The sequence below is a fragment of the Hemiscyllium ocellatum genome, chromosome 6, assembly GCF_020745735.1.
Source record: "Hemiscyllium ocellatum isolate sHemOce1 chromosome 6, sHemOce1.pat.X.cur, whole genome shotgun sequence".
NCBI lineage: Eukaryota > Metazoa > Chordata > Chondrichthyes > Orectolobiformes > Hemiscylliidae > Hemiscyllium > Hemiscyllium ocellatum.
The window spans coordinates 120,022,435-120,036,580 of record NC_083406.1 but is presented as its reverse complement, the minus strand read 5'-3'; the positions used below and the strand labels follow the sequence as shown (position 1 = coordinate 120,036,580).

The window sequence follows — 14,146 nt, the reverse complement described above, 5'->3', positions numbered from 1 at the left end:
CCTATGCCCTCTAGTTCTGGACGTCCCCATCCCAGGATAAGACCTTTAATAGAAACAGCACAGGGAAACAATACAAGATAGAGGGCACAATTCTAAAGGGTGTTAAGGAGCAGGGAAACCTAGAGTGTAAATATTCATGAGACATTAAAGATGACAGTATGACTCAGAGAAGGTAATAAAACCGACAGTATCCTTAGCATTATTGAAAGGGGTCCAGAGTACAGAGTACTGAGGTGAGGTTGAATTTGTACAAAACACTAGTTCAGCTTCAGCTGGAGGTTTGTGTATATTTGTGGATGTCATTTGAAAGAAAAGATGTGAATGTATTGCAGATAGTGCAGAAGATGTTTATGGCAGTGGTTCCAGGGAGGAGGAATTTCAGTGACGAAGATAGTTGGGAAATTTGGGATTTCTCTCTTTGGAAGCAAGAAGGGATCTGATTGAAGTGTTCAAAACCATGAGGGTCCTGGAGGGTAAATGGGAGAGTCTGTTCTGACTCGTGACAGGATCAAGAACAAGGGGATACGGATTTAAAGTAACAAAGGAAGCAGAACTAACTTAAAGAAAATCTTCTTCACACAGCAAACGTTAGTGTCTGGTTAAAAACGGCGACTCCAACAATTACCTTGACTACACATCCTCACACCTTGCCTTCTATAAAGACTCCATTCCATTCTCCCAGTTCCTCCATCTCCATCACATCTGTTTTGATGATACCAACTTTGATAAGGATGCCTCAGAAATGTCCGTCTTTTCCCTCAACGGAGGATTCCCCTGCATCATTGCTGACAGGACCCTCAGCCGTGTCTGACCAGCCTCCTGCATTTCAGCCCTCACTCCTTCTCTTCCCTCCCATAACAGCGATAGGGACCACTTGGTCCTCACTTATCACCCCACCTGCCTCCACATTCCAAAGGACCATTAGCCACCATTGCTGCCACCTTCAGTGGGATGACACAACCAGACACACATTCCCCTCTGTGCATGGTTATAGGGAAAAGGTGGGAGAATGGCATGATAAGTAGACTGTAAATGCAGGCATGATGGGCTGAATGGCCTCCTTCAGTTCGGTAACAGTTTTGTCATTCTGTCACCCTTGGGGCTCTTTAATAATCACCTGGAACAGGTAAGTGGATTTTTGATCAAATCAACGCCCTGCTTTTGCCAAGGTTACAGTTCAGGCCTTAAAACAGGCAGGAAACATCGATTCAGATTAAGAACAACAGGGTATTAAGGGGGCAAATTACAGCCAGAAAATAAGATTGTGGAAATCTAGAACTCACAACCTCTCCAAGGTTGCGGCTACTGGATGTTAAAGCTAAGATTTCTGTGGGTGGCTCAGAGCTTACTCTCACTGTGCTAAGGACTGGGTTCGATACTACCCTCGAGTGATTGTGTGCAGCTTGCACATTCCACATGTATCTACGTGGGTTTCCTCCGGGTGCTCCGGTTTCCACCCACAGTCCAAACATGTGCAGGTTAGGTGGTGTGGCCATGCTAAATTGCCCATAGTCTACAGGGATGCCCAGGTTGGGTGGATTAGCTCAAGGGAAATGCCAGGTTACAGAGATAGGGTAGAGGGAGTGGGTCAGTGGGATGCTCTTCGGAGGGTTGGTGAAGACTCAATGGGCCGAATGGCCTGCTTCCACACTGTAGGGATGCTATGATAAGGGCAGCACTTGACAAGGAGCTAAAGGGGATAGGTGCAGATGATGCCTGGATTCCTTGGCATTTAGATTAGATTAGTTACAGTGCAGAAACAGGCCCTTCAGCCCAACAAGTCCACACCGACCCGCCGAAGCGTAACGCACCCAGACCCCTTCACCTACCACTATGGGCGATTCACTTAACCTGCACATTTTTGGATTGTGGGAGGAAACCCACGCAGACATGGGGAGAATGTGCAAACTCCACACAGTCAGTCGCCTGAGGCGGGAATTGAACGCGAGTCTCTGGCGCTGTGAAGCAGCAGTGCTAACCACTGTGCCACCGTGCCGCCCATTCTTCTTCCATACAATGTCATTGCTCAGACATTTCAGAGGGTAGTTGAGAGCCAAACACATTGCTGTAGGTCAGGAGTCACATGTAGTTTAGACCAGCCAAGGAAGGAAGATTTCCTACCACCCCCCCCCCACCTCCCCACAGAGCATTAAGGAACCAGTTGAGATTTTATAACAATCAATGGGGTAATTAATAAGGATATTTAAGCGACTGCTGGACATGTACATGGATATCAATGAATTGAGGGGTGCGTAGGTTAGGTTATTTTATTTTGCATTAGAATTAATCCTCAGCACAACAGTGTGGGCCAAAGGGCCTGTACTGTATTGCACTTTTCTATGTTCTATGATGATAAATTTGTGACGGCATGTTCCACATTTATTCATCGAATGTAATCAAACACTGTGGTGGAAATTGAATGCCCATCGCCAGAGTTTTACAAGGTCCAGTGACGTTCTCAATACACCAGCACTTCTCTCACAAGAGATCAGCTTTGACTGTTGGGGCAAACGCTTAGGGCCTGTATGTTTCTGTTATCAGAACCAACCAATAAGGCCAAAATCAACGAGGCAAGCAAATGGAATATTGGCCTTGATTCCAAAGGGAACGGAATACAAACTTAGGGAAGTCTTGTTCAAACTATAGACCAGTCAGAACACAGCAGGAATAATGTGCAAAGGTTTGGTCCCAGTATATAAAGGAAGAAATACTGTCATTTGAGACAGGAGAAAGTAAGGACTGCAGATGCTGGAGATGAGAGTCAAGAGTGTGGCGCTGGAAAAGCACAGTGGGTCAGGCAGCACCCAAGGAGCAGCAGAATCGACGTTTCAGGCAAAAGCCCTTCATCAGGAATAACCCGAAATGTCGATTCTCCTGCTCCTCGGATGCTGCCTGACCTGCTGTGCTTTTCCAGCAACACACTCTCGACTGGCATTTGAGACAGTCCAGAAAAGGTTCATTAGTTGATACCATGCATGCAGGGTCTGTGTTATGAGGTTGACTACATTGAGCCTGTGCTCACTGGAGTTTAAAAGAATGAGTGGTGAGCTTATTAAAACATACTAGAAGGCGGCACGGTGGCTCAGTGGTTAGCACTGCATGGCCAATTCACCTGACCTGCACATCTTTGGACTGTGGGAGGAAACTGGAGCACCCGGGGGAAACCCACACAGACAGGGGGAGAACATGCAAACTCCACACAGACAGTTGCCCAAGGCCAGAATAGAAACTGGGTCTCTGGTGCAAGGAATTGAATCTAATATAATCTAGTCTAATCTAAGGGGACTTGACAAGGTAGATGCTGAAAGGTTGTTTCCCCTTGTGGGAAAGTCTAACATCAGAGGCTTCCTCTCAGCATTAGGGGCTCCCATTTAAGACAGAGATGAGGAGGAATTTCTTCTCTCAGATGATAGTGAATCTGTGGGAGTTTTGACTGCACAGGGAGCTGGATCATTAAATATATTCAAGATAGATGTTTAATCAGTAAGGGTTATGGGAAAATGCAGGAAAGTGGAGTTGGGGGTGGTCAGCTCAGCCATGATCTCATTGAATGGTAGAGCAGACTCAGTGGACTGAATGTTCTAATTCTGCTCCAATGTCTTATGGTCAGTATGACAACATTGTCCTGTCCATACCTTGCCTTGCAGTGCCACCATCCTGTGTCTCCATCTTCCTTTATTTAAAGATGCCACTCTGACCCAGATGTTGAGCTGAGAGTTATACATCCACACGTCATTACTGTACAAGTTCCCACCTGTAGAAGGTAGAAAAAGGAAAGACGTTTTATAACAAGTCTAACAGAAACAACTAAGTGCCCATCTGCTTCCGACCTGATCATTAAAGTGGGATTTTACATAAACACCCAGGGGGCAGTAATCAAACTTCTTTTCATCTGGCACTTCACTAATTGGAATTCTGTGGTAACTGGGACTTCCAGAGGTGTGTTCCTGTTGTGTTTTCTCATTAAAAAAGACATGTTTACACCTTGTTAAAATGATGCACACCTGAGTTTGTATGAAGTAGGAGCAAGAGTATGCCATTGTGAGGATACTGTCACTGTAAAAAAGTTATTTTGTCACTGGATTTTTTGAAGAGAGGTCATAAAGACAGCGATACGGATGTGTCTAGTTTAACACCGGAAGGGGAGCGGTCAGTTCTCCCAAGTCAGGTGTATTCTGGTTTGTTTTAGCTGTAGCAGTCACAAGGCGTGAGTTCAGGGGAGTGGCTTTCCTGTGAAATCTCTCTCTGGATGCTGTTCCCTCCTGCCTTTAAGAATCTATGCTTGAATGCATCTTTTTGCCAAGGGGTGTGTTTATGGGATGTTACTGCATTGGAACAGTTAAGTTGCTGTGTCAGGTCAGTTAAGTTTTCTAATCATTACGTTATTCTGAATTCCGTACACATACCACTCTTTGCAGGAAAAAGTTACCCCTCAGGTCCTTTTTAAATCTTATCTCCACCCCCCCTCCCCTCCCCACCCCCACACACATACACATGCACACACCTTAAACCTATGCCCTCTAGTTTTGGTCTCCCCCGCCCCAGGGAAAAAGACCTGAGCCATTCACTGTAACCATACCCCTCATGACTTTATAAATCTCTTTAAGATCACCCTATAAGGGGAGGTAATAACCTAATGGGATTATCACTGCACTGTTAATCCAGAGGCCCAGGTAACGTTCTGGAGACCTGGGTTTGAACCCTGCCACAACAATGGTAGGATTTGAATTTTCAATTTCAATTTTGAAATTGAATTCAATAAATATCTGGAATTAAGAGTCTAATGATGACTACACATCAATTGCCAATTGTCAGGAAAAACCTATCTGGTTCATGATTGCCTTATATGGAAGGAAATGTCCAGCCTTGCCTGATCTGGCCTCCATGTGACTCCACAGCAATGTTAGCTGCTCCCTGGGCAATTAGGAATGGGCAATAAATGCTGGCCCAGCCACAGATGCCCTTATTCCATGAACGAATGACCTCAGCCTCCAGGGAAATCAGCCCCAGTCTTTTCAGCCTCTCTCTTTAACACAAACCCTCTGACCCTGGCAAAATCACTGTAAATCTTCTCTGCACCCTCTCAAGTTTAACAACATCCTTGCTAATGAAGGACAACCAGAATTAAATGCAGTATTCCAAATGCGGCCTCACTCATGTCCTGCCCAACTGCAACACGACATCCCAATGGGATAGAGATGGTGTGCAGGAATTTAGGGAAAAGGCAGGAGATTGGAACTAAATGACATAACCGGGGAGGTACAGTGGGCTGAATGGCCTCCTTCTGCATTGCAACACTCCCGTGATACTTTGATCAACCTGTTCATGAGATGTTATTACACACCTCAGGAACAGCCTGAACTTGAAAGCAGACCTTCTGGTCCAGAGTCAGGGACATTATCACGGTGCCACAGGAGCCCCAAATGCTGTGATCTGACTCAGTAACAAAACTGAAATGATATGTAAATGGTTAGAGGCAGCAAAGGGTGAGATTGAGAAGGTTCATAACTTCAGCTGGATACAGGACCTAAACCCACACTGTAAACCAGCCATTCAGCCAACTGAGCTACCCAGACCAGGGAGTGATTAGGCGACTCCCAGAAAACTCCATTCCTCAGCGCTTTTGGGCTTCATCACTAGCCATGCCCAGGTGTATGCCAGGTGGCAGAGGTTTGGCTGCATTCATATGTATAAAGTTAAATTGTGGGCGGCACGGTGGCACAGTGGTTAGCACTGCTGCCTCACAGCGCCTGTAGACCCGGGTTCAATTCCCACCTCAGGCGACTGACTGTGTGGAGTTTGCACGTTCTCCCCGTGTCTGCGTGGGTTTCCTCCGGGTGCTCCGGTTTCCTCCCACAGTCACAAAGATGTGCGGGTCAGGTGAATTGGCCAAGCTAAATTGCCCGTGTTAGGTAAGGGGTAAATGTGGGGGTATGGGTGGGTTGCGCTTCGGCGGGTCGGTGTGGACTTGTTGGGCCGAAGGGCCTGTTTCCACACTGTAAGTCTAGTCTAATCTAAAAAAAAAATTCCCACCCTTCTAAACATTTCAAAGCATTTTACAGTCTCTGAGTTTTTTTCTTAAAGTGCAGTTTTTGGTGCAGTTTTTTGGACAAAACCAGCAACTGCAAAGTGGTAATGACCAGATTGTGTTTTTCTTTTGGTGTCGATTGAGAGACAAACATTGGCTAGCACACTGGAAGAATTCCCTGGCTCTTTCTCACCTTGAGTAGTGCTGCTGGTCTTTCATATCCAACTGAGAGGGCAGGCAGAACCTCCCTTAGAGTCATAGAGATGTACAGCATGGAAACAGACCCTTCGGTCCAACCTGTCCATGCCGACCAGATATCCCAACCCAATCTAGTCCCACCTGCTGGCACCCACCCATATCCCTCCAAACCCTTGCTATTCATATACCCGTCCAAATACCTCTTAAATGCTGCAATTGTACCAGCCTCCACCACATCCTCTGGAAGCTCATTCCATACACATATCACCCTCTGCGTGAAAAAGTAGCCTCTTAGGTCTCTCTTATTTCTTTCCCCTCTCACCCTAAACCTATGCCCTCTAGTTCTGGACTCCCCGACCCCAGGGAAAAGACTTTCTCTATTTATCCTATCCATGCCCCTCATAATTTTGTAAACATCTATAAGGTCACCCCTCAGCCTCCGATGCTCCAGGGAAAACAGCCCCAGCCTGTTCAGCCTCTCCTTGCAGCTCAGATCCTCCAACCCTGGCAACATCCTTGTAAATCTTTTCTGAATCTTTTCAAGTTTCACAACATCCTTCCAATAGGAAGGAAACCAGAATTGCACGCAATATTCCAACAGTGGCCTAACCAATGTCCTGTACAGCCGCAACATGACCTCCCAATTCCTGTACTCAACACTCTGACCAATAAAGGAAAGCATATCAAATGCCTTCTTCGCTATCCTATCTACCTGCGACTCCACTTTCAAGGAGCTATGAACCCGCACTCCAAGGTCTCTTTGTTCAGCAACACTCCCTAGGGCCTTACCATTAAGTGTATAAATCTATTGAGACTGGGATGGCAGCAGCTCTGACTGTGCTGCACTCTGTCAGTACTGCATGGGAACGTCAACCTGGAACCTTGTGCTCAAGGCCTGAATTGGAACACAGCCCTCGAACCTTGTAAATCAAGAATGTTACCCACTTAGCCCGGCTGATATATAACTAGCTAAACTAATTACACAGAGGTTTCACATTCACATATACACATTCACGTCTACACATACTCATACATATACACATGCTCCCATATACACAGTCATATACACAGATATATATACACACTCATACGTACACACAGACATACACAGAGTCATATACACACTCAAGCTTGCATACACTCAGAGGTTTACACATACACACACACGCACATATACACACACACATATATACACATACATATACACACACACCCATATTCACAGTCATACACACACTCAACCTTGCACACACTCAGATGTATACACACATGCACATATACACATGCAACCTTACACACAAACGCCCACTCACATGCTTGCACATGTGCACACATACACGCACGCACACGTACACACACACACAAGCTCACACATACTGAAATGCAAACATGCTCACATGTTCCCACACTTTCTGATTTCACTGATCCACAGAGTTTCCCATACCAACTACTCAATGAGACCAGGGTTTGGTTGCTGACCTGAAAGAAAGATGTCATTCTTGAAGGTGCACACGGCATACTCTGACTTGGAGTAGTCTGGGATCTTGGCCAGAGGGGACCATTCGCCTGTCCCAGGATTGTACTGTTCGGTGTAGGGCAGCATTGTGTGACCCTTCCGGTCACAGCCTCCCAGTATGACGATCACCTCTGCAACATTCGCGAATCTGAGTGAAAGGAAAGTGTCTGTGGTGAGGTTGGGTTTTTACCTTACACTATTGATCCAGGAAATGAGAACAAGAGCATCAAAAGAACAAGACATTATAACACATAGTTAAAAATCACACAGCACCAGGTTATAATCCAACAGGTTTATTTGGAAGCATAAGCTTTCAGATTGATTAGATTACTTACAGTGTGGAAACAGGCCCTTCGGCCCAACAAGTCCACACTGACCCGCCAAAGCGCAACCCACCCATACATTTACCCCTTACCTAACACTACAGGCAATTTAGCATGGCCAATTATCCTGGCCCGCACATCTTTGTGACTGTGGGAGGAAACCAGAGCACCCGGAGGAAACCCACGCAGACACAGGGAGAACATGCAAACTCCACACAGTCAGTTGCCTGAGGTGGGAATTGAACCTGGGTCTCTGGCACTGTGAGGCAGCAGTGCTGCTCCTTCATCAGGTGGTTGTGGAGACACAATTGTAACACATAGCAGGGTACTCCTAACGCCCTCTCAGCCACCACTCAGGTATGTTCATAGAATCATATGATCTGTGGCCCATCATTTTTGAACTGGCAATGCTACACTATTTCCACTTCCCTGCAGCAAAACCACAGCCTTGAATGTTATGACATTGCAAACACATTTCCAAATACTTTTAAAGCCGTGAGGTTTCCCAGGCAGTGCTTTCCAAATTCCCACCACCCTCTGTTTGAAAAACATTTTCCTCAAGTCTCCTCCCGAGCCTCCTGCCTTTCACCTTAAAATTGTGCCCCCTTGTTCCCTTCAACTTCAGGGAACAGCTGATTTCTGTCTACCCTGTCCATGTGGACTCAAAGGATCTGTTTCTGTGCTGTATGGCTCTAGGACTCTATGATCTGTACCCAGGTCCCCCCACGAGCAAACACAACTTACTTCCGTGGTCTTGTCCTCGGGGACATTATCTCGTTACCAAATATGTGATACCTCCGTGCCTCTTGCAGCAAAGGTAAACACTCCTTCGAGCTCAGGATCAGCTCATCCGTTTCTACTTTCTCGACAAAGTATATCCGATCCAGTAAGGGAATTCGAACGTGCTCCAAAAGCTCTTTCAGCGCATGTCTTCTGGTGGGCAACTCATGGCGAACCCAGTGCATCACTGCTTCAAAGACCATCTCCTCCTTGGGAATGGCGAGGAGGTCACTGGACAGCTGATCACACAGGACTTCCTTGGGCAGTTGTAAAAACTCCTCATGCTGGATCACCTCTGGAAAGTGCTCCAGCAGGAACTGCTTGCTTTTCTCGGACAGTGCCTGGATGGCAAAGAGGTTGGCAAAGTTCAAGAAGCCAAGGCAGTTGCAAGGGTCCAGCTGCTTCTCCAAGAACTCCACACAGCCTTGTCGGAGCACAGACACCTGGAAGAGGTCAGAGGCTTCCAGCAGACTCTGAACGTTGCCCTCTCGGATGTTCCCCCTTCCTCCGTACATATAATCTATCACACAATCCATGGTATCAGCTGAGATCCCTTTGATGTCGACAGTGTCCCGTTTGCTCTCCTGGAAATCAGTGCTGAACATTGTCCTGAAGTAGGTACTGCTGGCAGACAGAGTGGCTCGATGGCAATGGAACTCTTGACCGTCAATACGAAGTACAACATCAGTAAACAGTCTGCTTTTCCGAAAAGTGTTCAGATTTTGCAAGACATCTTCAGCGTGGCACACCTGCAGGTTAAGGTCCGTGGTGGCAGAATTGCTGCCCATCTGTGTCTCTAGCGCTTGGTGTTCTGGGCCCATGCTTCCGAATCCCATCCTTGCCCACCAAGGATCTTCCGTCTACCTAGAGAAATGAAAAATGCTTTCAATCACATGGGGTAGAAACTGTCACTCCTAAATGCCCTCAAGATACCCCTCTGTTTTTCAATGAGCACAAAACTGGCCATTCGGCCCTCTTGTCTGTGTCAACTCTTTGAGAAAACTATCCATTTCATGCCACTCAATTCTCTTTCTCTGATCCCAGTCTTTTATTCCTTTTCAAGAAATTATCCAAAGCTCTTACCCAAGTTGTTATAGAGCCTGCTTGCAATGTGTTTCATGAGGACATAGGGTTTTCAGCTCATCCGCCCATCTCAGTGATGCTGACTTCCTGTCTCAGGATCTCATGAGTTCTGATGAAGGATCACTAAACATCTAAATGTTAACCACAAGAAGATGAGGCATAGAAGCAGAATTGGGTCATTCAGCCCATCAAATCTGCTCCACCATTTGGTCATGGCTCATCTGTTCTCAAACCCATTCTCCTGCCTTCTTCTCATAGCCCTTGACCCCCTGACCAATCAAGAATCTAGCTATCTTTGTCTTAAATACACTCAAAGACTTGGCTACCACAGCCTTCTTTGACAATGAGTCCCACAGATTCCCCACCCTCTGGCTGAAGAATTCCTTCTCATCTCAGTTCTAAAGGGTCGTCCCTTCACTCTGCGGCTGGGCCCTTGCGTCCTAGTCTCTCCTCCTGGTGGAAACATCTTCTCCAATCCACTCTATCCAGGCCTCTCAGTATTCTGTAAGTTTCCATGAGATTCCCCCCTCATCCATCTAAACTCTATCGAGTACAAACCTAGAGTCTTTTACTGCTCCTCAAATGACAAGCCCTTCATCCCTGGGATCATTCCTGTAAACCTCCTCTGGACCCCTTCCAAGACCAGCACATCCTTCATTAGATATGGGGCCCAAACCTGCTCACAGTATTCCAAATGCAGTCTGACCAGAGCCTTACTTCAGTAGTACATCCTTGCTTTTGTACTCTAGTGCTCTCCAAATGAATGAAATCATTGCTTTTGCAACTGCCACCTGAACCTGCATGTTAACCTGAAGAGAATCCTGATCTCGGACTCTCAGGTCCCTTTGTGCTTCAGATTTCTGAAGCTGTTCCCTGTTTAGAAAATAGTCAATTTTCTCTCCATGGATAGTTCCAGATCTGCTGAGTTCTTCCACAATTTCCTTTTGTATTATTTAAAAAATATACTCTCTTGATAAAAAAAATCTTTGCATATATAAATACTCATAAATGCAGTTCAGTTCTGTATAGTGGCATATCAAAGAAATAAACATTGGAGTTTGACTGTATCCAAACAAACCAGAGACATCTCTTACTTGAATCAGACTATATTTCCATATATTGAAGCACTGGGAGGGTCCGATAACTGAATGGACATCCATTTACCTTCAGCAGGAAGGCCTCTTTCCCCACTGCACCTTGGCAGCAGCTGCCCGAAGCTTTAGTGTGTCACTCAGCACGTCGCCCTGGACCTTGGAATGTGCCAGTCTGCAACACTCGGTCAGGGGCAACACATTTCGGGCAGACCAAAGGGCGCCTTTCACCGAGTGGATGGTTCTACAGGTGCAGTCAATGTTTGTCTCAGAGTGCGTCCACGGAACAGACCGTCGAGCACAGAGTCCCACGTCATGGAGCTGCTCGGGACGAATCTCAACAAAAACCACGGCAGCTCTTTCCAGACTTCCTTTACGAAGGCACATTCCAGAAAGAGAACCAATTTACTGCTGGTGCCGGAATCTGTACAGAAAACAATGAATGCTGGAGATCTCGGCAGGTCAGACAGAATCCAAGGAGAGAGAGCAAGCTAATGTTTCGAGTCTCAATGACTTCACTCCATTGGAACTGAAGTGAAGGGCCACTTTCACATTCTGATCACTTAATCTGAACTAGCAACATCATTTCTCCCCCACCACCCTCCACCCCACCGCTCCCACAACATCCCCCCACAACGCAGCATAAACGCTGCCCCCTCCACACTTCACGTCAGTTCTGATTAAGAGTTATCTAGACTCAAAACATGAGCTTGCTCTCTCTCTGGGGATGCTGTCTGACCTGCTGTGACCCCCAGCATTTATTGTTTACTGTACCATCCAGAAGGAGATATGTGACAGTCTCAACCCTGACTCCCACTCTGGCAGCCGCTCTGAGGGCACTGTGTGGTGGTGATGACTGACAGGGTGCACATGAACGATCTCACGGGTAGTGCCCTTCCCATCACCAGCTAAGTGATGTCCCGGTGTTTGTTACAAAGACAGGAGACAAAAACAAAAACTGCATACGCTGGAATCCAAGGTAGACAGGCAGGAGGCTGGAAGAACACGGCAAGCCAGGCAGCATCAGGAGATGGAGGAATCGACAATTCAGGTGTAACTTTCGGGATACACCTCAAACATTGACTTCTCCACCTGGTGATGCTGCCTGGCTTGCTGTGTTCCTCCAGCCTCCTGCCTGTCCCTCCTGATGCTGCCTGGCTTGCTGTGTTCCTCCAGCCTCCTGCCTGTCCCTCCTGATGCTGCCTGGCTTGCTGTGTTCCTCCAGCCTCCTGCCTGTCCCTCCTGATGCTGCCTGGCTTGCTGTGTTCTTCCAGCCTCTTGCTTGTCTAAATGGCTTTGACAGCCTGCTCAGGGAACTGTCACACAGGATCTACCCTCTACTTTTCCCACAGGGTCTCCAGGGCACTAAGAGTTGCCCACTTCCTGATGGATTTTCTCAGTGACAGGGAATACCAGATACAGGGTCCTCAGCTCACCCACTCCTCTCCGTGTTGTCCACTATGTCCTGCTCTGCAAGCGAACCTCAGTGACAGACTGACAGAATCAATGAGACTAAATCCTTCTCTCTGGCGCTTTGTCTCCATCGATCTGTGGGACTGGTCAATTCTCCTTACACACAGATAAACACAAACAATTCACTTAAAACACCCGCCTCCAGCTGGGTCACGACCTCAATGCAGAATACCGAACACAAATATCAAAACGCATCGGATACCACACACAAAAGAAAACCCGGCAAACAAAACTCTATTCCACGCAGGTTTGGTGTTTCCACTGCACCCCGGCGACGACTGGATTTCTTGCTGGAGAGTAGGGGAATGGAATTCAAAATAACCATTCTGTTTCATCTCCCTGTTTACAAAAGTGCAAGCAATCGAAGTTAAACATTCATCTGGCAAAGACTGTCCCGAAATTTACCAAGTTAACACAGGCTGGAAAGCAAATCCTTCTGGTTTTGCGAATCGCTTTCATCGTTTTTTTTTGCATCCTTTGTCTATCTGTGTCTTACCTCCCCCTCCGTTTGGGATCTGACCGTGTCAGTCTCTTACACCAACTCCGTGCTCTCAGATACTCGCCTTTTTGCAGCGAGTGCTGTTTTTCAACATTGCCGGAGGAGATGCACTGTCATTACACAGACCGCCTCCCTGCTCCTGTGGAATAATGATCACTGTTTAAACACTTCCTGAGGGAAGTCAAACCCGAACTGGCGAATTAGCGCTCAGCTTAAAAACAAAACAGCGACAGGGAAGGATTTGAGAGCGACCGATGAAGTGATGTTGTTTCTCTCACCTTATGGTTGCACGATTTCAGCCCTCTAGCCCCCATTCCACGCCCCCTTCCCTCTTGGCTCCCCTGAGCTCCAAATTCCCTTGAACACACAATCTTGCTCTGCATCTGAACATTTCTGATCTGGCCCTTCTGTAATGTTTCCGTGAAACTTGAAAAACAGGATCTCATTTTTCCACTTCGGCACCTTACAGCTGTCAGGATTTAAGGTTGCATTGTAGAGTTTTAGACCTGGAACACCATCGATTGTCCCTCTCCCCTCCACCTAGCCTATTTTCCCAATGTCTTCGCTCCCACCAGAGCTGAACTATTCTATGCCATTAGCATCTAATATGAATCTATATCCCTTCTTTACTATCACTGGCACTCCATTTGTCTTTTGTTTTAGATATCCTTACTGTCAGCTCTATTACTCCTGCCCAGAATATTACAGCAAAATTAACTTATTTTTTCCAGGCCCTTTCAGTTCATCGAGACATATAGCATGGAAACAGACTCTTTGGTTCAACCAGTCCATGCCGAACATATTCCCAAACTAAACTTGGCCCATATCCCTCCAACCCTTTCCCATTCCTGTACTTATCAAAATGCCTTTTAAATGTTCTAACTGTACCCACATCCACCACTTCCTCAGAAATTAATTCCACACATTAACCACCCGTTGTATAAAATTTTCTCCCATTTCTTTGTTAAATCTTTCCCCTCTCACCTTTAAAATGTGCCCCCTAGTCTTGAAATCCCCTATCCTAGGGAAAAGACAAGTACCATGAATTCTATCTTTACCCCTCATTATTGTATAAACCTCTATAAGATCGCCTCTCAACCTCCTATGCTCGAGTGTAAAAGGTTCCAGCCTATCCAGCCTTTATAACTCAAACCT

The 14,146-nt window shown here is 46.5% G+C and overlaps 1 protein-coding gene across 1 annotated transcript in view; it reads right to left on the bottom strand.

The window, feature by feature from the left end:
• LOC132816561 (kelch-like protein 24) overlaps nucleotides 1–13,292 on the bottom strand; it is a 29,338-nt gene extending 16,046 nt beyond the window's left edge. Inside the window, exons 1-5 of the mRNA XM_060826324.1 lie at nucleotides 13,270–13,292; nucleotides 12,989–13,130; nucleotides 8,810–9,709; nucleotides 7,706–7,890; nucleotides 3,636–3,754 (exon numbers count right to left, since the gene is read on the bottom strand). Coding sequence (XP_060682307.1) covers nucleotides 3,636–3,754; nucleotides 7,706–7,890; nucleotides 8,810–9,681 — 1,176 coding nt within the window. The 5' untranslated portion in view covers nucleotides 9,682–9,709; nucleotides 12,989–13,130; nucleotides 13,270–13,292. The remainder of the gene's footprint in view (nucleotides 1–3,635; nucleotides 3,755–7,705; nucleotides 7,891–8,809; nucleotides 9,710–12,988; nucleotides 13,131–13,269) is intronic.
• Nucleotides 13,293–14,146: the final 854 nt, after the last annotated feature.